The sequence below is a fragment of the Liolophura sinensis genome, chromosome 9 (genome assembly GCF_032854445.1).
Source record: "Liolophura sinensis isolate JHLJ2023 chromosome 9, CUHK_Ljap_v2, whole genome shotgun sequence".
Classification (NCBI taxonomy): domain Eukaryota; kingdom Metazoa; phylum Mollusca; class Polyplacophora; order Chitonida; family Chitonidae; genus Liolophura; species Liolophura sinensis.
This window is the reverse complement of record NC_088303.1, coordinates 1,695,852-1,721,692: the sequence shown is the minus strand read 5'-3', so window position 1 is coordinate 1,721,692 and position 25,841 is coordinate 1,695,852. Positions and strand designations below refer to the sequence as shown.

The following is a 25,841-nucleotide window of genomic DNA, read 5'->3' as shown; positions in this document are numbered from 1 at the left end:
ACGTCTATCCTTGACGTCTTTCGGAGTTTGCACAGCTTCCCTAGCAACTGGTGGTTCTATAACTTTCACCGCTAATGTGTAAAAAGTAAGCGTTTGTTTTAATGTATTGAAAGAGAAGTAAGTAATTTTTCATTGTTTAGGATGTTCGGCGTGTTGTTTAACTAGAACAACTTTAGAGCACCCGTAATGCACGTCAACTGGCTCTAACCAGCAAAGCTACGTGTAACGTGAACTGGACCCCGTGTTCTACCATTTCACTAATCACACACTTGTAAAAGATTAGTATTGCTCAATGAGAAAAACGGCAGCCTTCAACAGTTACACTAATCAAATGTGTCACGCCTCAACACGTAGAGATACCTATAAAAAAAATATCTAAAAAAAATTCTAAAAAAAATTCTAAAAAAAATCCCAGGATAATTGTCAAGGTGAAGAACTTTTCTCATTTTTTTTTTGTACACATTTACACCAGTCACCATCGAATATCACAGATGATGGAGTATACACTGGTTAAAAAGTAAGCTAACCTGTATGCAGTTTGGCATACGGCTGATTTTTAGCATGTATTCTTAGCATACTATTAGACTTATACTTACTGATACACAGAGATCGCTGCCATCCTGGTAAACAACACCTTTCCCAATATTTAAAGTTCACAGCCAGTTTCTTCGCAGTTTCATAACATGTTGTTAATATTATAATCCAGATGGAAATGTTTTCTGAAAATTTCTGAAAGGTGTGCGCAGTTTGATGCCGGTTGTTTATTCACTTCTCAATTGTATTAACATAAATTTGATCTGATAGCTTCATAACAGTTGATAAATTTATTTATACATAGGTGAAATTTATACAAATTAAATATGGTGGGGAATTCATGTCATTTTTTCATCATTACTTTGTATTTATAATGACATTATAATATATGATTGTGAATTGACAGCTTTGTTCTCAAGAGAGTATGTGGGCTGAGGTGGCTGAGGTGGTTAGCGTGTTAGCACTGCGCAATGACCCAGGAGCCTCTCACCAGTGTGGTGGCTATGAGCTTAAGTCGGGCTCATGCTGGCTTCTCTCTGGCTGTACATGGGAAGGTCTGCCAGCAACCTGTGGGTGATCGTGGGTTTCCCCCAGGCTGCCGTCACATAAGTGAAATATTCTCAATAAGTACAGCTCAAATAAATAAATCAAGAGTGTGGTAACAGCCCTGATGGCAACAGTGCTACCTGTGACATAACCCTAAAGGCATGCTTTTATATAGCTCTGACGGTCCGTCTCTTCATCCTAAAGGATATATAACCCTAAAGGCATACTTTTATCTAGCTCTGACAGGCTGTCTATTCATCCTAAAGGATAACAGCCCTGATGCCAACAATGCTGCCTGTCATATCACCATACCTACTTGACGTGTTGTCCATCATACATTGATGTTGGGATGGATAAAAAGTGTCTGTCCGTACTGGTAGTTGACCAAAATTCTCATCTGGGCCAGATGTCCCCTCTTCATTCAGTTCCTCTCGGGTATTTCTGATGTAAAGAACTGATGTTTCATGGGTTTGTTGTTGTTGACTTTGGAAGGATCCGAGAGCAACCAAATGATTTTCTCGCAAGGCGGTGTGGGTATAAAAAAATTGTGGGAGCAACATGTAGGTTGGGTTATGTGCCTAGCAGCGATGGCCATGTAGTTTTGGGCTTTGTTGGATTTACTAGCAACCAGAAGAGGTGACATCTGGCCCAGATGAGCATTTCAGTCAACTGCAAGTACAGACAGACACTTTTTATCCGTCCCAACATTGATGTGTGACGGTGCAGGTACTGTTATATGACAGGTAGCATTGTTGTGATGGTGCAGGTACCGTTATATGACAGGTAGCATTGTTGTGACGATGCAGGTACCATTATATGACAGGTAGCATTTTTGTGACTGTGCAGGTACCGTTATATGACAGGTAGCATTGTTGTGACGGTGCAGTACCGTTATATAGGACAGGTAGCATTGTTGTGACGGTGCAGTACCGTTATATGACAGGTAGCATTGTTTGTGACGGTGCAGGTACGTTATATGACAGGTAGCATTGTTGTGACGGTGCAGTACCGTTATATGACAGATAGCATTGTTGTGACGGTGCAGGTACTGTTATATGACAGGTAGCATTGTTGTGACGGTGCAGGTACTGTTATGTGACAGGTGGCATTGTTGTGACGGTGCAGGTACTGTTATATGATAGGTGGCATTGTTGTGACGGTGCAGGTACTGTTATATGACAGGTAGCATTGTTGTGACAGTGGCAGGTACTGTTATATGACAGGTAGCATTGTTGTGACGGTGCAGGGTACTGTTATATGACAGGTAGCATTGTTGTGACGGTGCAGGTACTGTTATATGACAGGTAGCATTGTTGTGACGGTGCAGGTACTGTTATATGACAGATAGCATTTTTGTGACAGTGCAATTACTGTTGTATGACAGGTAGTATTGTTGTGACGGTGCAGGTACTGTTGTATGAAAGGTGGCATTGTTGTAATGGTGCAGGTACTGTTGTATGACAGGTAGCATTGTTGTGACGGTGCAGGTACTGTTATATGACAGGTATCATTGTTATGACGGTGCAGGTACTGTTGTATGACAGGTAGCATTGTTGTGACAGTGCAGGTACTGTTGTACGACAGGTAGCATTGTTGTGATGGTGCAGGTACTGTTGTATGACAGGTAGCATTGTTGTGACGGTGCAGGTACTGTTGTATGACAGGTAGCATTGTTGTGACAGTGCAGGTACTGTTATATGACAGGTAGAATTGTTATGACGGTGCAGGTACTGTTATATGACAGGTAGCATTTTTGTGACGGTGCAGGTACTGTTATATGACAGGTAGCATTGTTGTGACGGTGCAGTACTGTTATATGACAGGTAGCATTTTTGTGATGGTGCAGGTACTGTTATATGACAGATGGCATTGTTGGCATCATGGGCATTATTTCCTTTATGATGAAGAGACAGAATGCTAACTTTTATACAGTGCTTTTATGCAAACAGGGTCCTGTGCACATTCACTGCATGGCTCATAAGATTTTCACCAGAGAGCATATGCCGTTCTCAAATGGAGGTTATGTTTGAATCCAGCCCTTGTTGTTTCAAATTAAAGTAGGGCCTACAGCATCTGTATGTGTTTGAACTAGAGTGCATGGTGAGATATGGTAGTTTCCCCAGAACTGTGCAAGGTTTCCTCCAACCATCAGCATGACTGCTGTCTTATCAGTGACAAATTTTTGAACAGGATATTAAACACACTCAGTCAGTCAATCAATCAGTCAATCTTTAGATATGTTTCCCCTCATAAAAATAATGTACTTCTGAATACAGTTTTAAATAATCCAAATAGATCAATCATTACCGCAATGTGTAAAAATGTTGGTGGTGATGTTTCTTATCCTTCAGGCATGTAAATATCTCAGGATGTAGGACAACAGACTGGAAGCACAATGCCACGATTTATTTTTCCAAAGACTCGTCCCAAGTAAGAAAACGACCCCGTAATAGAGGTATCATACATTTTTTAGTGACAGTGAGGAAATACAGACCCACATGTACAAATAGCAAGCAACTCAATTAATAAATCATTTGATTCAGATTAAGCTGATCTGGAATTATAGTGTAGCACAGATATGACGTAAATTGTGATTTCCATGCTTTCAGAAACTTTTTATGTCATGTCCAAGGCAGATGATAAGGAATGTGATCTAGCTGCATGTTCTCCTGCTAGAGTGTGAGCATACACTCAGCTAAGTGTATAGAGGTAGACATTGTTGTCTTCTGAAAGCTTGGACAGCACAGCCTGCAACATCTGTATTGTTAATTGTGCTATACTATGTTTAGCAAAACTACTCCACTGTAATGTTATATTTATCTGGAATGTTCTAGGTTTGTACTCCTGATTTGTTGGCATAGTATCCAAAAACAATTATTTATAGTGGGGCTTGTGATTGAATTTTAAAATATCCAATACTCTTCATAGACTAAGGCTTAAAAAAGAAAAGTTGTTATTTAATTGTTTACTAAGTATTAAATACCGTTCATGAATGCTTAATTGTATTTTTACATTTCCAGCGACAATACAGTAAGGTTCAAATGCTCTCTACAAAACACTATCCTAGATGTTCTAAAAGCCAGACCAGGATGGCAAGAAGTATTAGGGTAAGGTTTATTGTTTATTGGCTGATATACAGGTGACAAATACAGGATTGATGAAGTATATTTTCATTGTTGCTGAACACATCAAAACTGAGACAATCCACACACCAAAACTGAGACAATCCACACATCAAAACTTAGACCATTCACACATCAAAACTTAGACCGTTCACACATCAAAGCTGACACAATCCACAGTTCAAAACTGAGACAATCCACACTTCAAAACTGAGACAATCCACACTGCAAAACTGAGACAATCCACACTGCAAAACTGTAACAATTAATTCACACATCGAAACTTAGACTATCCACACGTCAAGACTGAGACAATCCACACATCAAGACTGAGACAATCTGCAAGTCAAATTTTAGACAATCCACACTTCAAAACTGAGACAATCCACACGTCAAAACTGAGACAATCCAGATGTCAAAACTGAGACAATCCACACATCAAAACTTAGACAATCCACACCTCAAAATTGAGACAATTTACACTGCAAAACTGTAACAATTAATCCACACATCAAAACTTAGACAGTCCACACATCAAAACTGAGACAATCCACACCATAAAACTGAGACAATCCACACGTCAAAACTGAGACAATCCACACATCAAAACTGAGACAATCCACACTACAAAACTTAGACAATCCAGACGTCAAAATTGAGACAATCCACACATCAAAACTTGGACAATCCACACGTCAAAACTTAGACAATCCACACATCAAAACTTAGACAATCCACACATCAAAACTAAGACAATCCACACTTCAAAATTGAGACAATCTACACTGCAAAACTGTAACATTTAATCCATACATCAAAACTTAGACAATCCACACATCAAATCTTAGACAATCCACACATCAAAACTTAGATAATCCACACTTCAAAACTGAGACAATCTGCACTGCAAAACTGTAACAATTAATCCACACATCAAAACTGAGGCAGTCCACACATCAAAACTGAGACAATCCACACATCAAAACTGAGAAAATCCACACATCAAAACTGAGACAATCCACATCAAAACTGAGACAATCCACACATCAAAACTGAGGCAGTCCACACATCAAAACTGAGACAATCCACACATCAAAACTGAGACAGTCCACGCATCAAAACTTAGACAATCCACACATCAAAACTTATACAGTCCACACGTCAAAATTGAGACAATCCACACATCAAAACTGAGACAATCAACACATCAAAACTGAGACAATCTACACTGTAAAACTGTAACAATTAATCCACACATCAGACTTAGACAATCCACATGTCAAAACTGAGACAATCCACACATCAAAACTGAGACAATCCGCACATCAAAACTGAGACAATCTGAGCATTGTATGTAGGCCTATTATATTTTGTTTGTCTTTATAACCGTTTTTCACCAGTCTTGTAGGCCATTATTCAATTTGTTTGTGCCCTTGTACAGTATATACTTGTTTTCTTTTTATTTTGTGTTCTTGTTTCTGCATTATATTATTTGCATTAGTTTTCTGGCAGTATACTTTATCTTGTGGCTTGCTATCCATGTTCATATGTTTTGTGACTTGGCACTGGATCTGTACTATTGCCATGTGAGATCATGTACACTGTATACTGTGAGACCTCAGCCCAGATTTCAGAGTGGAAAACACCATAACCCAGCATCGTCTTTTGTGGCCCTTGTTCAGAATCTAACCCATCATCCTCTCTCCTCTAGTAATATACTAGCCTTTGGTCTCAATGGTCTTTTCAAAGTTTTTCCCATAAATTTTTATTTATTTTTTTATTTGATGGGTGTTTTATGCCGTACTCAAGAATATTTCATTTATATGACGGCGGCCAGCATTATGGTGGGTGGAAACCAGGGGGAAACCCATGATCATCCGCAGATTGCTGGAAGACCTTCCCACGTATGGCCGGAGAGGAAGCCAGCATGAGCTGGACTTGAACTCACAGCGACCTCATTGGTGAGAGACTGCTGGGTCAACACGTTGTGCTGGCGCGCTAACCAACTGAGCCACGGAGGCCCTTTTTTCGATAAAAACTGATTTTTGTGGTGTAATTTGCGTTGTTTTACTTTTGTTTTTGCACTTGAGTTGGCTCTATGCATGATAGATTAATATGAGACAATTAATCCACACTTCAAAACTTATGCAACCCACATTTCAACACTGTCCAACAACCTTGTAGCTATGAACGGTAGAGTACAGAATCTGTACATGGACAAACATCTGTCAGTTGAGGAGGTAAGAATACAAGCCGACCAGTATAGGAGGCATAGAAAAGGCTGAACATGTACATGTAGTGTCTGGTCTCGGAAAGTTGTCTCCATTCTAATGTGAAAACAGGAGCACTTACATGTATACCTATGAAAACCAATTTAGAAAAACAAGGTCAGCATTCAGTAGGAATGATCAAGAAACTTGGCAAAGAACCAATGAGGAAATTAATATGTGTCACTTGTGACAACACTAGACTAGGTGATCTTGCAACACTAGACTAACACAAGCACAGCATATGACATGGATTTCTGGTGCCATTAATGATTTGCCCTTCAGGGAGGGAGACTGGGATTTTTACTGGTGTGATGCCTGGTGGATGAAGGAGTATTTTGACCGGCTGTTCCTGGAAGACCATGTGCGACTCAACCATTTCAGGAACCACTTTGAGGTGAGATGTTTGACATCAGATTTGAAGTGCATTGATACCAGTATGTATGTATATGTATATTTATACTTGGAATTTAATGTTATACTTAACAATTTTTCATTCATATGACAATGAGGAGTCATTAGATGCGGGTACATATACTGGGTTTTCTTGTGGCAGGACGAGCCCATGTGGCCAAAGTGCTGCCGCCACTGAAGTATCATGCCAAAGACACCAGGCATGACACCCCACCCAGTCACATTACACTGACACCGGCAAACTACTCCTGTTTCCTTGTTCTAACCCCTCAGTGCTGAATGCTAAGCAAGGCAGCAGCAAATACCATTTTTAAATTCGCTGGAACGACCCAACTGGGGACATTAGGTATCTCTGTGCGTGTGTTTATATACAGGGACCTCACCGGCTCAGATGGTAAAAGCACTGGCACACTACTGCTATCAGGCCCTTAACCCAGATCTTACTGTTTCAGCTGTAGGTTTATGTGAACAGATTTGTCAGGTAGCTGGAAAAGGTCAATGATTTATTCTAGGCACCCTGGTTTCTTACACCCATAGAGATTTGTCAGGTAGCTGGAAAAGATCAGTGGTTTATTCCAGGCACTCTGGTTTCTTACACCCATAAAGAGATTTGTCAGGTAGCTGAAAAAGGTCAGTGGTTTATTCCAGGCACCGTGGTTTCTTACACCCATAGAGATTTGTCAGGTAGCTGAAAAAGGTCAGTGGTTTATTCCAGGCACCCTGGTTTCTTACACCCATAAAGAGATTTGTCAGGTAGCTGAAAAAGGTCAGTGGTTTATTCCAGGCACCCTGGTTTCTTACACCCATTAAGAGATTTGTCAGGTAGCTGGAAAAGGTCAGTGGTTTATTCCAGGCACCCTGGTTTCTTACACCCATAAAGAGATTTGTCAGGTAGCTGGAAAAGATCAGTGGTTTATTCCAGACACTCTGGTTTCTTACACCCATAGAGATTTGTCAGGTAGCTGGAAAAGGTCATTGGTTTATTCCAGGCATTCTGGTTTCTTACACCCATAAAGAGATTTGTCAGGTAGCTGGAAAAGGTCAGTGGTTTATTCCAGGCACCCTGGTTTCTTACACCCATAAAGAGATTTGTCAGGTAGCTGGAAAAGGTCAGTGGTTTATTCTAGGCACTCTGGTTTCTTACACCCATAAAGAGATTTGTCAGGTAGCTGGAAAAGGTCAGTGGCTTATTCCAGGCACCCTGGTTTCTTACACCCATAAAGAGTTTTGTCAGGTAGCTGGAAAAGGTCAGTGGTTTACCCCAGGCACTTTCGTGTACTCCAAGCACTGGTTTACTCCAGGCACTTTGGTTTCTTACCCCAATGAAGAGTTTTGTCAGGTAGCTGGTAAAGGTACTCCACTCCAGGCACTCTGGTTTACTCCCTGCACTCAGGTTTACTCCCTGCACTCTGGTTTACTCCCTGCACTCAGGTTTACTCCAGGCACTCTGGTTTACTCCAGGCACTCTGATTTCTTACACCCATAAACCTGACCACGATCATGGGAAAATCCTTTTGGCGTTCTTTTCTTTGCACCCATAAGACATGTTTCTTTTATGGCACTTTTCACACCATATGACTAATGTTTGTTCCATGAAAGTCATCAACAAAACCTAATTCAAATCTTTAAGCTAAAAAGCTTAATTATAGTTGTAGTTTTTTAATTTCTCATTTTTATGTGTTTATGCTTGGAACATTGCTGATAAAAATATCCTGATAACAAAACATGAGCTCATATGGTATTGTATTTGCCACCTTTTTGGGGTATTGCGTATGATCTTTGAAAAGCTATATTTAAAATTGATCATACATGTACGCATGAAAAAAAAAAGAACATGAAAAACATCTCTTCACCAACTGGATCATTCTGAGATTTCCAGAAATATTTTGACATATAATGTGACTACACAATCACATACTACATACAATGTAGGTGATAGAGCTATTCATTGGGTATTTGATTGTCACACTGAAAAATTATGGTGGGAGGAAAGCGTGCAGAGCCTGTGGGAAACCCACGACCATTGGTAGGTTTATAGATATTTATTGCAAACTCATGCATCCACTTTTTTTTTTTTAGCTCACAAGAAAAAATTTAATGGTGAAAAATTTGAAGCGTTTGAAAAGGCAGCTGGAAAGAGAACAGAATAAATTAGATGCTCAGAAGTATCCTTTGTCATGTTTATTGAGAACCTAATGCTGATATTGATCCATGTATGTCAACTCTCATGCTTTGGTGGATGAGAGTGAAATTGTGTGTTTTTCATTTAAAGTTGACTTGGTAATGTGATATTAAAGAAATTTGTGATTTATTTGTTGGATTTATACTGTGGATAACATTTCTTAACATATTTTAAGATGTGATTTCTACCCTTCGACATATGAGCTCCCGGTAAGTACCCAGTACGATGGCTCCAATGGTCTTGTTATGTACAGTGATAAAAGGTAGGTTGTTCAGTTGGTGAGTTATAAACAGCCATTGTTATGAATAAATGACTACATATAGAATGTATTGCTATGTATTTCTGAGCAAACCGATAAATATATGATATACTCTTTATCCTAAAGTGTGGCTCTCGCTGCAATCAGTTGTTCTAATCCAGGCCTAAAAATGGATGCCAAAAGTATAAGTAAAAATTTCAGTTTTTTGTCTGATTCCAGGATTTTTTGTTGTCCTGAGTTAAAACACTGAAATTATACAAAAATAAATTCTAGAATTTAGATTGAGACTCCTAATGACTGCAGATTTTCCACAGAAAAACATCACTGAGTCAAAATCAAATCTCCAGAATCTCGTCAGTCTTTTCTCTGATACAGTTTGTTTCTTCACCTTTTTCTCCAGTATAATCTTCTTGATCACTTTTCCCTGTGTTTGCCTGTACAGTCAGAGTACCACATCTTTGTGGAGGAATTCAGAAGGAGTCCAGGCACAGTCTGGATCATGAAGCCTGTGGCCAAATCACAAGGGAAGGGCATCTTTCTCTTCAGGAAACTTAAAGATATAACAGACTGGAAAAAGGTACATAGTTTTCATAATTATTGCTACTAGTTGTGTATTGATTCATAATCTCCAGTCAGCTAAGGTTTTTTTTCTCAACATATTAAAAGCACTTGACCGTTGAGTCTGTGGTCAGTTCCAGCTTACTCCTTACTCTGCTTCGACTGTCGTTTCCCAGGTACAATGATTTATTAGTCCCCTATGTGTGCCTGGCTGGGAAGGGGGGAGGGGAGAGCAGATAGGGGGTACTGTAAGTTTGCGATTCTTCTGTCATTCCATTACGCCACTTTTAATAGTTTTTTCATGACATTGAATTGAAACTTAGTACTTGGTTCACCATAATAAGCTGCAGATGAAGCTCCAGTTTTGGACCCCTACATCCATTTTGGACAGTCAGGCTGATTTTGTCAAAATTCGAACTTTACAGTTTTTTACACTTTTTTCAAAATAGTTTTTAGTGTTGAAAATTGAAACTTGGTACATGACTTGACCTTAAGAAGTTAGAGGTCATGTTTGAGTGTCAGACTGTTTTGCCCATTTCCAACAAAATATGGTCAGTTTTGATCTGATATGGACTTGATGACATAACTAGTAGCTATTATTCTGATGGATAAAAACCATTAGGGGACAAGTATGCAGTACTTCCAGAATGCTTGTTTAGCCTGACTTTATTGTGTTTATTGTTTTGATATGAAGGGTCAGTATAATCCTCAAATAGATCCCAACAAGGAGGGTCCCGAGACGTATGTGGTGCAGCGGTACATAGAGCGACCTTACCTCATCGGGGGAAGGAAATTTGACATTAGAGTCTACGTTCTTGTCCAATCTGTAAGTCGGCTAAGTGAAATATATTGCCTTGTTTAGTTTTTTTGTCATATGTCTCATTTAACAATGACAAACAATGTGTTGAGCAGAACAATGAATTAACAGTAGCTGGTGGAAGTCTTACTGGAATTTAAAGACAGCTGCTTCAGCCTCTCTTTCAGCAGGCTCCATTCTGGTGAATCTTAGAATTAATAGTACATTTTCTGTCCTTAAATTTTTTGATAACCTTAACTGAGACTGTAATTGTTATCACCACAGGTAATAATTAATGCCTGTTTTCAAAGTTAAATACTTCTCATTAAATGCGAAGTCTGGGCAAGTAAATCTTTCAGTAAGTGAAGAGTTGATGATGATGTCAGTGCTGTCTGATGAGTGAATTGTTGTTGAGTGTGGTGTTAAATCCTAACCCATGAAGCAAGTGAAGAGTTGATGATGGCGTCAATGCTGTTTGATGAGTGAAATGTTGTTGAGTGTGGTGTTAAATCTTAACCCATGAAACAAGTGAAGAGTTGATGATGGTGTCAATGCTGTCTGATGAGTGAAATGTTGTTGAGTGTGGTGTTAAATCCTAACCCATGAATCAAGTGAAGAGTTGATGATGGCGTCAATGCTGTCTGATGAGTGAAATGTTGTTGAGTGTGGTGTTAAATCCTAACCCATGAATCAAGTGAAGAGTTGATGATGGCGTCAATGCTGCTGTCTGATGAGTGAAATGTTGTTGAGTGTGGTGTTAAATCCTAACCCATGAATCAAGTGAAGAGTTGATGATGGTGTCAATGCTGTCTGATGAGTGAAATGTTGTTGAGTGTGGTGTTAAATCCTAACCCATGAATCAAGTGAAGAGTTGATGATGACGTCAATGCTGTCTGATGAGTGAAATGTTGTTGAGTGTCGTGTTAAATCTTAACCCATGAATCAAGTGAAGAGTTGATGATGGCGTCAATGCTGTCTGATGAGTGAAATGTTGTTGAGTGTGATGTTAAATCCTAACCCATGAAACAAGTGAAGAGTTGATGATGGTGTCAATGCTGTCTGATGAGTGAAATGTTGTTGAGTGTGGTGTTAAATCCTAACCCATGAATCAAGTGAAGAGTTGATGATGGTGTCAGTGCTGCTGTCTGATGAGTGAAATGTTGTTGAGTGTGGTGTTAAATCCTAACCCATGAATCAAGTAAAGAGTTGATGATGGTGTCAATGCTGTCTGATGAGTGAAATGTTGTTGAGTGTGGTGTTAAATCCTAACGCATGAAACAAGTGAAGAGTTGATGATGGCGTCAATGCTGCTGTCTGATGAGTGAAATGTTGTTGAGTGTGGTGTTAAATCCTAACCCATGAAACAAGTGAAGAGTTGATGATGGTGTCAATGCTGTCTGATGAGTGAAATGTTGTTGAGTGTGGTGTTAAATCCTAACCCATGAATCAAGTGAAGAGTTGATGATGGTGTCAGTGCTGCTGTCTGATGAGTGAAATGTTGTTGAGTGTGATGTTAAATCCTAACCCATGAATCAATCATTATTTTCCCTTTGCAGTACTCACCTCTGAAGGCTTGGCTTTACAGAAGTGGATTTGCCCGGTTTTCAAATACTCGCTTCTCCCTGAACTCCATAGATGACACTTGTATCCTTCTGTGCTGATGTCATGTACTTCTTGTCTCTAGGAGTTACATGAGTTTTTTTGGTTTAATCAATTTCAGTATTGATGTAGAAATATTTGTATTTGTAGAGTTGTTGGTTGTCTGCTCCACAGTTTCAGAAAACTTTAACATTTGTTAGAATACTTTCTAAACTGCATGTAAAAAATACATTTTTAGAGCGAAATAAGGTTCATAAAATATTACACTTTGGAGGCGAAACTCACATTTTTAGCTCACCTGTGCAAAGTTCAGGCACAGCTTATGTCATAACATGAGGGTCAACGTTGGTGTCCAATAAAAGGGAAAGCAATGTTAAACAAAATGTGGAGTGGTGTCTTTAAAAGCACTGCAGGTATTGGGATGAGGGTTTGCACACATGTTAAGCACATTAACACGAGGGCGATATACCAGAGTTGATTCATTCTGTATATATTAGATATCATAAATTACTGATTTCCTAACTTAGTGTATTGTGTATTAGAATCCATGTTAAACAAAATGTTTGGGGTGAAATCTCAAAAAGTACTGCATGTGTTGAGCTTAGGGTTTGTACACCTGTAGATCACAATAACAGGAGGGGGACATTCCATCATTATGTGCATATTAAGTACCCTAAATTACCAAATTGCTGACTTTGTGTATTATGCATTAGAATTATTAGAAATATTGAAATAAAGTGTTAGGGGTGGTATCTGAAAAAGTACAGCATGTATTGACCTGAAGAATTACATGCATGTAAGGCACAATGACATAAGGGGGATGTTCCATCACTGATTCTCTGTGTGCTTTGTGTATTCAGCTGAAGTTTGGCATTCTTGTGCCTCCTACAGATGAGATCCTTGGTAGGATTACTACCATTTCTAAGTTCTACTAGGATATCATCCCGCTTTCCAAACAAAAACATTTTTCTAGCATGAAAGAGAACTTTTAGATCAAATACAGTAGTTTATGGTGACATACCTTCCTTCACTTTATGGTATGGGAGGGCTAACCAATGCATTTTCACACTGGTGGGTATTCATTAATATTGTCTGTAATACATGGCTTTCATTTCCTGCAAACTGGATTTTTTTTACGCATTTCAATAAATTGATGTCACCATTTGTGGATATTGTTCAGTATATCACAAATACTCGCCATAATTAAACTCAATGATTTGCCCTTGTTTGACATAAAGCAAGGACATCATGATGCAAGGGACACCACCATAAACTTGAAATTCACTTATTACCCCTGCCAATGCATGACATCAATAATAAAATAAAATCTCAAAAACAACGCAGTGTCCTGTCCTTAACTTTACAAAAGACATTCACCTGACAAATGTGGCTGTACAGAAGACAGCCCCAGACTATGACCCTGAGAAGGGCTGTAAGTGGTCAGCCCAGCAACTCCGACAGTACCTCCGTGCTAAACACGGACTTGAGGCCGTGAGTTTGTACCAAAAACTCTCATCTTTTACATTTGTGTCAGATGGCAAGCTTAGATGCATATTCCTTACCGCACGTGCTCAAATCAAGCTCGCTTCATGTCACTGCCACCATTTCTTCAACAATTCTGTGAAACACAAATTGCACCTATCTGTGCATAACACAGAAGTCTCAGACCTTGCCAGAGTAAACTAGAGCAAGGGCCAAGGACATTGATTTTTCTGATTGGACAAGATAATTTTTTCAGATATTTGGGTGATCTGTAGAAATCAAGATACCAATCCAGTTGGCTAAAATCTTGGATTAAATGCATAAAAAATAAAATTGCAAAAGTTATTTGCTGACTATTTTGAGTCTCAAAAACCTTGGTCTACATGCAAGGCCAGGTGTCTGAATCTCAAAAAGCTTGGTCTCTCCAGAGCCATGTTATTCAGTATCAAAAACCTTGGTCTTCATGCATGGCCAGGTTATTAAATCTCAAAAAGCTTGGTTTCCATGCAATACCAGGTTATTGAATCTCAAAAAGCTTGGTCCCCATGCAAGACCAGGTTATTGAAACTGAAATACCTTGATCTCTGTGCAAGGCCAAGTTATTTAAACAGAAAAAAACTTGGTCTCCATACAAGGCCAGGCTTTTGAAACTCTGAAATCTTGGTCTCTATGCAAGGCCAGGTTATTTAAACACAAAAATCTTAGTCCCCAAGCAAGGCCAGGCTATTGAAACTAAAAGTCTTGGACTCAATACAAGGCCAGGTCACTGAATATCAGAAAAAAGTGGTTTCAATGGATGTTGGCCTTTTCTTTTACAATGTGTTATTGTGTCAACAGTTTAGCTCAGCTTAACTACAAAAATGCCATTTAAATGTTGAGTATAAGACGCTGTGTTTTTGCTTCAGGTGAAGAACTGTTTTAGACTGATGGATGAGATATTTATCATGAGTTTGCAGAGTGTGCAGAGAGTCATGATAAATGACAAACACTGCTTTGAGCTATATGGCTACGACATCCTCCTTGATGAAGACTTAAAACCGTAAGTATTGTGTTATTTTACAGTGCTGTTGATTTTCTGTATTGTCTGACTGTTCTCCATAGATGAAACTCATACCTTATTGACTTGTTATAATAATGCATGTACATGTATGTTGTTCTCATTGGTTCATCTTGCTACATGTGTGTGATTCTCACTGGTTGACCCAGCTCATCTTGCTACATGTATGTGGTTCTCACTGGTTCATCTTGCTACATGTATGTGGTACTGACTGGCTGACCCAGCTCATCTTACTGCATGAATGTGGTTTTCAGTGGTTGACCCAGATCATCTTGCTACATCTATGAGGTTCTCAATGGTTGACCCAGCTCATCTTACTACATCTATGTGGTTCTCACAGGTTGATCTTGCAACATGTGTGTGGTTTTCACTGGTTGACCCAGCTCATCTTGCTACATCTATGTGGTTCTCACAGGTTGATCTTGCAACATGTGTGTGGTTTTCACTGGTTGACCCAGCTCATTTTGCTACATCTATGTGGTTCTCACAGGTTGATCTTGCAACATGTGTGTGGTTTTCACTGGTTGACCCAGCCCATCTTTGCCGCATGTATGTGGCTCTTACTGGTTGATCTTGCTATATGTATATTGTTTTCACTGGTGACCCAGCTCATCTTGCTACATGTATGTTGTTCTCACTGGTTGACCCAGCTCATCTTGCTGCATGTATGTGGTTCTTACTGGTTAACCAGCTCATCTTGCTACATGTATGTTGTTCTCACTGGTTGACCCAGCTCATCTTGCTGCATGCATGTGGCACTCACTGGTTGACCCAGCTCATCTTGCTACATGTATGTGGTTCTCACTGGTAGACCCAGCTCATCTTGCTACATGTATGTTGTTCCCTCTGGTTGAACTCTCTGATCTTGCTACATGTATGTGGTTCTCACTGGTTGACCCAGCTCATCTTGCTACATGTATGTGGTTCTCACTGGTTCATCTTGCTACATGTATGTGGTACTGACTGGCTGACCCAGCTCATCTTACTGCATGAATGTGGTTCTCAGTGGTTGACCCAGATCATCTTACTACATCTATGTGGTTCTCACAGGTTGATCTTGCAACATGTGTGTGGTTTTCACTGGTTGACCCAGCTCATCTTGCTACATCTATGTGGTTCTCACAGGTTGATCTTGCAACATGTGTGGGGTTTTCACTGGTTGACCCAGCTCATCTTGCTACATCTATGTGGTTCTCACAGGTTGATCTTGCAACATGTGTGTGTTTTTCACTGGTTGACCCAGCTCATCTTTGCTGCATATATGTGGTTCTCACTGGTTGATCTTGCTGTGTGTATATTGTTTTCACTGGTGACCCAGCTCATCTTGCTACATGTATGTTGTTCTCACTGGTTGACCCAGCTCATCTTGCTGCATGTATGTGGTTCTTACTGGTTGACCAGCTCATCTTGCTACATGTATGTTGTTCTCACTGGTTGACCCAGCTCATCTTGCTGCATGCATGTAGTACTCACTGGTTGACCCAGCTCATCTTGCTACATGTATGTGGTTCTCACTGGTTGAACCAGCTCATCTTGCTATATGTGTATTGTGCTCACTGGTTGACCCAGCTCATCTTGCTACATGTATGTTGTTCCCTCTGGTTGAACTAGCTTATCTTGCTACATGTATGTGGTTCTCACTGGTAGACCCAGCTCATCTTGCTACATGTATATGGCTCTCACTGGTTAATCTTGCAACTTGTATGTTCTCATTGGTTCATTTTGCTACATGTTTGTGGTTCTCACTGGTTGACCCAGCTCATCTTGCTGCATGTATGTTGTTCTCACTGGTTGACCCAGCTCATCTTGCTACAAGTATGTGGTTCTCATCAGTTGGTCTTGCACCATGTATGTGATTCTCACTGGTTGACTCAGCTCATCTTGCTGAATGCATGTGATTCTCACTTGTTGACCCAGCTAATCTTGCTACATGTGTGGTTCTCACTGGTTGACCCAGCTCATTTTGCTGCATATATGTGGTTCTCACTGGTTCATCTTGCAACATGTATGTGGTTCCCAGTGGTTGACCCAGCTCATTTTGCAACATGTATGTGGTTCTCACTGATTGACCTGGTTCATCTTGCTACATGTGTGTGGTTCTGATTGGCTGACCCAGCTCTTCTTGCTACATGTATGTGGTTCTCACTGGTTGACCCAGCTCATTTTGCTACATGTGTGTGGTTCTTACTGGTTGACCCAGCTCTTCTTGCTGCATGTATGTGGTTCTCACTGGTTGACCAAGCTCATCTTTGCTGCATGCATGTGGTTCTCACTGGATCATCTTGCAACATGTATGTGGTTCTCACTGGTTGACCCAGCTCATCTTGCAACATGTATGTGGTTCTCACTGATTGACCTAGCTCATCTTGCTACATGTGTGTGGTTCTGACTGGTAGACCCAGCTCATCTTGCTGCATGCATGTGGTTCTCACTGGTTCATCTTGCAACATGTATGTGGTTCTCACTGGTTGACCCAGCTCATCTTGCTGCATGTATGTGGTTCTCACTGGTTGACCCAGCTCATCTTGCTGCATGTATGTGGTTCTCACTGGTTGACCCAGCTCATCTTGCTGCATGTATGTGGTTCTTACTGGTTGACCTACGTCATCTTGCTGCATGTGTGTTGTTCTCACTGGTTGACCCAGCTCATTTTGCTGCATGTGTGTTGTTCTCACTGCTTCATCTTGTTACTTGTATGTGGTTTTCTCTGGTTCATCTTGTAAGGTGTGTGGTTCTCACTTGTTCATCTTGCTACTTGTATGTGGTTCTCACTGGTTAATCCAGCTCATCTTGCAACATGTATGTTGTTCTCACTGGTTGACCCAGCTCATCTTGCTGCATATATGATTCTCACTGGTTGATCTTGTGACATGTATGTGGTTCTCACTGATTCATCTGGGTACATGTACATGGATCTCACTGGTTCATCTTGCTACCCATATGTGGCTCTCACTGATACATCTGGCTCATCTTGCTACCCATATGTGGCTCTCACTGATACATCTGGCTCATCTTGCTACCCATATGTGGTTCTAACTGATACATCTGGCTCATCTTGCTACACATGTGGCTCTCACTGATACATCTGGCTCATCTTGCTACACATGTGGCTCTCACTGATACACCTGGCTTATTGTGCTACATGTGGCTATGATAAGGTCCCTGGTGTCTTGTAATCAACATGTGCATCTGGTCTGAAAAGTGCATCTAGTTGTTCACGTATGTGGTCTGCTGGCATGTGTGTCAAAGTATTATTTTCTATTAAATCCAGGCATGTATTTATTTCCTTCCCTTGTATAAATCTGGACATTAAATAACCATTACCCTGCTATATATGAAGTATAGTGAGTGTTGTTGACCATGTTTGACAGGTGGCTGATTGAAATCAACTCCTCGCCGTCTCTGACAGCCAGCAGCAAAGATGATTATGACCTCAAGTTTGGTCTGCTCAATGACGTTCTCAACGTTCTGGATTTAGACAACAGGTATGTTATTGATACTTTCTCTGTGCCGTGATATGATCTGTTTTGCAATAGCTGTTTGGTGGAGTAATGACCTACTCTGATAGTTACTTGTTTGGCTGGCCACTTTTTACAAAACATGTTTGCTTGGGTATCTGATCCTAACTTGTCACAGTAATGACCTTGTGCAACTCGTGTCCTCTTAGGTAGTGTGAGGTGGTCACTTGCCTTCTTGGTACCGTGATCAGCGAAGGTCAGTTCCTTCGCTATATACCTTGGCAGTTACATTTACCCCTATCCAAATGCTAATAGCTTTGGTAGTGAAATACAGTTTTGTATGTTAGTTGTGCTAGAGTATTGACCTTCTGGATGGTGATTTAGTGAGACTGTTTTGTTGTCCCCTTTTGATCTATTTTAGTATTTGCAAGTTTGTCTAAAACTAAATCTGTAACCAAACCATTGTCTGTCTCTGATGTAACAGCAGATATTACTATAAGTTGTGTGCTGTTGACTTCAGGTTGACAGGCAGGGAGAAACGAGTGGGAGGGTTTGACCTGCTGTGGGATGAGGGGCCAGTGTTTGTGGATGAGGAGGAGTCTGATGGCCTTAGCGTGCGCAGCTCAGACACCAACTCATTCCTAGGTCAGTATGGCAATATATTAAAAGCTACGTGTAACTGATCAGTGTATGGCTGGAGTAAAGCTAACTCACCACAACAGGGGCCTCCGTGTCTCAGTCGGTTAAAGCGCTAGCGCAGCGTAATGACCCAGGAGTCTCTCACCAATGCGGTCGCTGTGAGTTCAAGTCCAGCTCATGCTGGCTTCCTCTCCGGCCGTACGTGAGAAGGTCTGTCAGCAACCTGCGGATGGTCGTGGGTTTCCCCCGGGTTTGAGTACGGCGTAAAACACCAATCAAAAAAAAAAAAAAAAAAAAACTCACCACAACATGGCTGGCGTAAAGCTAACTCACTACAGTATGGCTGGAGTAAAGCTAACTCACCACAACATGGCTGGTGTAAAGCTAACTCACTACAGTATGACTGAAATAAATTTGTCTCACCAGTGTATGGCTGAAATATAGCTAACTCACTACAGTATGACTGAAGTAAAGCCAACTCAGTGCAGCATAGTTGGAGTAAAGTTAACTCAGTATAGTATAGCTGGAGTAAAGCTAACTCACTACAGTATGGCTGGAGTAAAGCTAACTCACTACAGTGTAGCTGGAGTAAAGCTAACTCACTACAGTATAGCTAGAGCAAAGCTAACTCACTACAGTATGGTTGGAGTAAAGCTAACTCACTACAGTATAGCTGGAGTAAAGCTAACTTACTACAGTATGGCTGGAGTAAAGCTAATTCACTATCGTGTAGCTGGAGTAAAGCTAACTCACTACAGTATAGCTAGAGCAAAGCTAACTCACTACAGTATGACTGGAGTAAAGCTAACTCACTACAGTATACCTGGAGTAAAGCTAATTCACTACAGTATGGCTGGAGTAAAGCTAACTCACTACAGCATTGCTGGAGTAAAGCTAACTCACCACAACATGGCTGACATAAAGCTGACTCACTACAGTATGGCTGGAGTAAAGCTAACTCACCACAGTATGGTTGGAGTAAAGCTAACTCACTACAGTATAGCTGGAGTAAAGCTAACTCACTACAGTATGGCTGGAGTAAAGCTAATTCACTACAGTATGGCTGGAGTAAAGCTAACTCACTACAGTATGGCTGGAGCAAAGCTAACTCACTACAGTATGGCTGGAGTAAAGCTAACTCACTACAGGTTAGCTGGAGTAAAGCTAATTCAGTACAGTATGGCTGGAGTAAAGCTAACTCACTACAGTGTAGCCGGAGTAAAGCTAACTCACTACAGTATAGCTAGAGCAAAGCTAACTCACTACAGTATGATTGGAGTAAAGCTAACTCACTACAGTATGGCTGGAGTAAAGCTAACTCACTACAGTATGGCTGGAGTAAAGCTAACTCACTACAGCATTGCTGGAGTAAAGCTAACTCACCACAACATGGCTGGCGTAAAGCTAACTCACCACAGTATGGCTGGAGTAAAGCTAACTCACTACAGTATGGCTAGAGTAAAGCTAACTCACTACAGTATAGCTGGAGTAAAGCTAATTCACTACAGTATGGCTGGAGTAAAGCTAACTCACTACAGTGTAGCCGGAGTAAAGCTAACTCACTACAGTATAGCTAGAGCAAAGCTAATTCACTACAGTATGACTGGAGTAAAGCTAACTCACTACAGTATGGCTGGAGTAAAGCTAATTCACTACAGTATGGCTGGAGTAAAGCTAACTCACTACAGTATTGCTGGAGTAAAGCTTACCACAATATGGCTGGAGTAAAGCTAACTCACTACAGTATGACTGGAGTAAAGCTAACTCACTACAGTATGGCTAGAGTAAAGCTAACTCACCACAGTATGGCTGAAATAGAGTCAACTCATCAGTGTATGGCTGAAATAGAGCCAACTCATCACAGTTTGACTGGAATACAGCTACTTGCCATTGGTGAGGCGCAATGACCCAGGAGCCTCTCACCAGTGCAGTCACTGTGAGTTCAAGTCCAGCTCATGCTGGCTTCCTGTCGGGCTGTACGTGGGATGGTCTTCCAGTAACCTGCAGATGATCATGGGTGTTGAACGAGCTCTGCCGGGTTTCTTCCCACCATATTGCCGGCCACCATTGTAAAAGTGAAATATTCTTACAGCGTAAAACACCAAATAACTAACTCGCTATTGTATGGCTGACATATGGCAAATTTACCACCTTACGGCTGAAATAAAGCTAACTCACCACAGTTTTACCCAAATGAAGCTATCACCATTGTATGGCTCAAATAATGCCAATTCACAAATGTATGGTTGAATCTTATTATGTGCATGGCATTGTTAATCAGTCTTCATTTCTTCTTTTGTTCAGGGGCATGTTCGGTAAAGGTATACCCCTGTGTACATGTAGTGTAAACCATCATGTTAGACATGGTTGTTTAGTCTGCTGCATGTGTCTTTGTAGGTTCTTACAACAACAGGAAGGCCAGCTTAGAACATGTTTTCAGGATGGCACAGTTTAAGAAGTGTTAATACCACAGGCTAAAACTGACGTTTGCTACATGTACGTCCCTGCAGGGGTACGCGTTTTGTTGGATCTATGCAATACTCCATGTGGGGTTATCCAACAAATGTCATCGCTCTATACCAAAGACATTCTTTTTGTGATAGGAAGGAGACTTTAAGGCTGTTTATGGTCATGTTTACATTTACTGTTTGCTTATGAATAACAAAATAATCCAACCCTTCTGGTTTCTGTCGACCCAGCACTAATTCCATGTAAGATAACACCTTACTTTTTGTTTCTTGGGTGTGTCAATAAAAAAATCTGAAATTGGAAAAAAAAAAAAAGTCTGTCTTTTATCTGTGCTTTATTCACTTTTATTTTTATACATTCCTCAGACATTGAAAACAGGTGATTAATTCTGCCTGTAAAGCAAAATACAAGTTACTGATGAGACATGACATGAGACATTTCCACGACATCTGATGAACAAATCCGCACGCCACACGGTGGAAGACAAGTCATCTTCAGTGATTGCCAGACTGCGCAAATGGCCACACTAGTGCAATCAACACCTTATTGTTGCCCAGTCCCCTATGGAGTGAAGAGATGCATCCAGATATTTAAATCAGTAAATGAGAAGAGCAAAGGGAAAGACAAGACATACCATTGTGTTTTATATGAAGTTTATTTCATGAAAGTTTCCATCACTGTCTTCATCATACTTAAACCATAAAAAATCACAGAGGTGACATGTTCGGTGCACTTATATGTACTTGTCTAAAATCAGCAGAGTCTAGAATACCCAGTAAAACGAGTTTCTAACAGTGTACATGATATGTTAATTGGCATACATGATATGGTCAGTTGGTAACAGGTCCCAAACAAGGGGAGACAACTTGGTACTACTCTGTACTTTACAACCTACTCCTTTATGTACAGCTCCTACAAAATCATTAAGGGGAATATTTCACAACTGAGAATAGACGATGGCTGTGGCTGGGGTAAAATATGTATTTTCTGGAATACTGACTTAACTAAGCACCAAGAGTCTAATTACAGGTAACAGTTTCACACCTGCATTACACACTTCTCAGAGATATGTAACCTAACCCTACCCCGAAAGAAGTTGTTACTGAAACAGCCTTGCCCCTAAGAATGCATGTTTGTAGAGTATGTAGCCACTATAGTGGATGACAGTTACATTGTAGATAGTTAATGGATGTCGCACATAGTTGTTACAGCATGAATCAAGTGTGTTGTGGAAACAATGACTCATTATTCCAATAGTTTGACATTCATAATTTAAAGAGAAATGATGACATTTTGTAGGCTATACAATCGGCCCAAAAGTGATTGATCGTATAAAGAAACGAGTGTTCATAGAAATAAATAACACCCTAGGAATGATTTATAGAGTTACGTGTAAAAAACAACACAGTAACAAGGACAATTTACAGGACCATACAAAACACCAACAATATGACAAGGAAGTGAAAACTTCAACTCACTCTAGCATAAGGTTCAATAAACAAGGTGCGTTTCATCATGTGAAAAAAGGAGTCTTGTAAACAGTATGAATTCATCACTACAGTAGTCTCTCACCACGTGACATGCCGGGTGTGCCACAGGATGTCTGCATAACACTGCATATCAACTGAAAAAAAAGAGTCCATTTTTTATGAACAAAAAAGTGGTTTCAGCATGTCATGGACATGCTATATTTAATCTAACTCCCATCACAGAGAGACAGGATGGCTGAATATTGTGTCAGTGACAATTTGGATGTATGAATATTTCTCTGCAAGTAGAAAAGCCTCACTACTTACCCCCAAAATGAGGGATTAGCTCAGATCTTAGGTACTATGAATAATTATACAATCAGGTGGAAAAATAAAAGGGAACATTAATTACAAAACATACCTGTAGCAAACATTTACAATAATATGCTAGCTATTGGTATTGCGTAAAAGCGTGTAAAACTACAATAATGCTAGCACACCAGGCACAACCCTCAGCATATCGTTGTAATGGGGGGACACAATGGTTATACCAATAATCTTACAAAATATTAATGGGAAAAAAGTACCAAAATGTGATATGAACAACACTAAGATATGTCATAAAAAGTACACAACACAGCAAACAAAGCTGGTCTGGATACATATGCAAACAGTACACTGCAAACGATATTGAACTTTTAAAGCCAATGTTTTAAAAAAGTTACTGGGTGATAAAAAAAAGAAAAAAAAAAAAAAGATATGGTTACTGTCTCAAAAGGGTTATTGGATTTAAGCTCTGGACATTACATGTTAGCCTGTAAATAAGAAAAAATAAAAATTAAAATAATAAAACAATAAAAAAGTATGAAACTGATCTATAGTATCAGCACAAACAAAGATGTGTTCATTATAAAAACAATTGTTTAAGAAACCACAATTATCTGGGAATTTTCCATTTACATTGCCAATCAATGCCATTACAGAACCTAGGACATAGTATCATGCATACTCTGGCATAAAATACTCAAGAATGCAGCTGTTGTGCACATTATAACTGTTATGTGGACAGCTGTTGTGCACATTATAGCTGTTATGTGGACAGCTGTTGTGCACATTATAGCTGTTATGTGGACAGCTGTTGTGCACATTATAACTGTTATGTGGACAGCTGTTGTGCACATTATAACTGTTATGTGGACAGCTGTTGTGCACATTATAGCTGTTATGTGGACAGCTGTTGTGCACATTATAACTGTTATGTGGACTCTTTTATCTGGACTTTTCCATGACAGACAAAGAAAGAAGAATGATCATAAAATATAAACTACAGACGTAATAATTCCATGTTACAAATGAAGCTGTATATAGAATGCAAAAACCTAAAAATACATGATTTTCTAAACTGAAAATAAAAACAATGAATTACACAACCGAGAAATGATAATTGATCCCAAGTTACCTTAATATGTCAATAGAGTGCAAGGATGACTTCTATAATGTGACTTCCAATAGGTGACAATACCTCCACAAAAGACAGTCAGTTGGATACTCGGGTTAGTTCACATAATGACATCTCCAATATTACATGATGATCATTTAATAACAATAAAGATTTCATAAAAATATTGCTACAAAAATACTGCCTCCTGGTGTAGCTTCTGTAGCTTGCTGTTACAGCTTGCCACTTTTCCTCACTTTCAGTATGAACATCAAAGTGCGGCTCCCAGCATCTAACACGTGATATCCATGTTAGATATCAACCTGCAATATCTGGCACCAGGCCATTTGATATCATACAGTATATACATGAAAAGCGACCATCCTACATGCTGGGTCCATGCCTGCCCTGTATGTCAAAGCAGCAGTTCTTTTGATATGTATGTTTCACTTATCAATGATTAGGACATGTGATATCACATACATGTAGGTGTACATGAGCACATCCAGCTACAGGCCACGTGATCTCATGAATTGTAATTCCTGTCTAGTACAGGACATGTGATATCAGGCAGCACTACACCCATATCTGGAGCAGAAGATCACAACACTCGAATCAATTAAATTATTTACTTTTTACAAGTCACAACACTTTGTACATTTTTTTTCTCTCCTCAAATTGATGTCAATATCAGTCATCATTCCAATGGGATGAGAGTTTACTTGATACCACGCAAGGTATAAGAGATGCAATTTAAGTAATATGCATGATATGTCATCCAACAGAATGACCTTCTAAATCAGGGGTGATAAATCAAATGAACACAAATCACAAATCAATAGAACAGGAATAAATGTACAAAACAATGTCCTGGCTGACCTGCGGTAGCATGCCACTTCAGTTTAACCTCAAGGCCATATACAGTATAGCATGAATGCTGATGCCACCTGGGACAGTAACTGACAAGTTCTGTGTCACTGGTGAGGAGCGAGTCACATGGCTTTTCCTGAGCCTTAACCAGTCCACTTTGTTCACTCTTACATACTCTACCGTTCAGGCTCACTGCTCCGATTCCTATATTTCATTTAACTAGTACTTTTGACTGATTTCTTTGTGCCCACCCCTTCCCAACCTGATGTGGGGCTCAGTCATCGTCAGCTTGCCCTGCCCCGTACATGTCCGCTAACTTGGCAAACTTTGGTCCCCAGTCATTGAGATAGTCATAGTCCTGGTCCCCGCTGCTGGTGCTGGTGTTGAGGGAGCTCAGAGACCCGGCATCACTACCACCACCCTCATGGGCAAACTCCCGTACGCTGTCATGCGGTGGTGCACCCAAGTCTTCATCCGCGTCCTTCAGACGACCCTCAATAAAGTTGCCAACATCAGGCGTTTCTCCTGGTGGGAGGGCTGCTGTTAACAAAATGAGACCAAAAAAGGTTAGAAAAGTGAAGAGTACAGCAAGGCTGTAATTAAGGACTTTTCTGGTTTTGTTTTGGATTGGCATCTCATATCTAAATATTTCATATAATGGTGGTTGTGTTTACTGATGGAA

At 40.1% G+C, this 25,841-nt stretch overlaps 2 protein-coding genes across 4 annotated transcripts in view; one reads left to right on the top strand and one right to left on the bottom strand.

The window, feature by feature from the left end:
* The first annotated feature begins 4 nt into the window (after window positions 1-4).
* On the top strand, window positions 5-21,655 carry LOC135475260 (probable tubulin polyglutamylase TTLL9). Of its 3 annotated transcripts, none has more exons than XM_064755089.1 (14): window positions 5-85; window positions 3,432-3,510; window positions 4,101-4,187; window positions 6,755-6,866; window positions 8,963-9,048; window positions 9,241-9,274; window positions 9,767-9,901; window positions 10,577-10,708; window positions 12,235-12,322; window positions 13,647-13,768; window positions 14,665-14,798; window positions 18,188-18,301; window positions 18,795-18,919; window positions 21,311-21,655. In XM_064755089.1, the coding sequence occupies exons 2-14, from the start codon at window positions 3,476-3,478 to the stop codon at window positions 21,376-21,378; spliced, it is 1,272 nt and encodes a 423-aa protein (XP_064611159.1). In that variant the 5' UTR covers window positions 5-85; window positions 3,432-3,475; the 3' UTR covers window positions 21,379-21,655. The 3 variants fall into 3 exon arrangements, with proteins under 3 accessions (XP_064611159.1, XP_064611161.1, XP_064611162.1); XM_064755091.1 differs by lacking the exon at window positions 5-85 and adding an exon at window positions 99-117; XM_064755092.1 differs by lacking the exon at window positions 5-85 and having other exon boundaries at window positions 3,432-3,535.
* A 170-nt stretch (window positions 21,656-21,825) lies between these two features.
* Window positions 21,826-25,841, bottom strand: part of LOC135474990 (neural-cadherin-like) — a 53,338-nt gene continuing 49,322 nt past the window's right edge. Inside the window, exon 36 of the mRNA XM_064754711.1 lies at window positions 21,826-25,699. Coding sequence (XP_064610781.1) covers window positions 25,434-25,699 — 266 coding nt within the window. The 3' untranslated portion in view covers window positions 21,826-25,433. The remainder of the gene's footprint in view (window positions 25,700-25,841) is intronic.

Coding starts and splice junctions, on each gene's coding strand:
- LOC135475260 (XM_064755089.1), top strand. CDS start 3,476: ATGCCACGATTTATTTTTCCAAAGACTCGTCCCAA. Junction 4,188..6,754: donor GGATGGCAAGAAGTATTAGG/GTAAGGTTTATT, acceptor TTTGCCCTTCAG/GGAGGGAGACTGGGATTTTT. Junction 14,799..18,187: donor CTTGATGAAGACTTAAAACC/GTAAGTATTGTG, acceptor CATGTTTGACAG/GTGGCTGATTGAAATCAACT.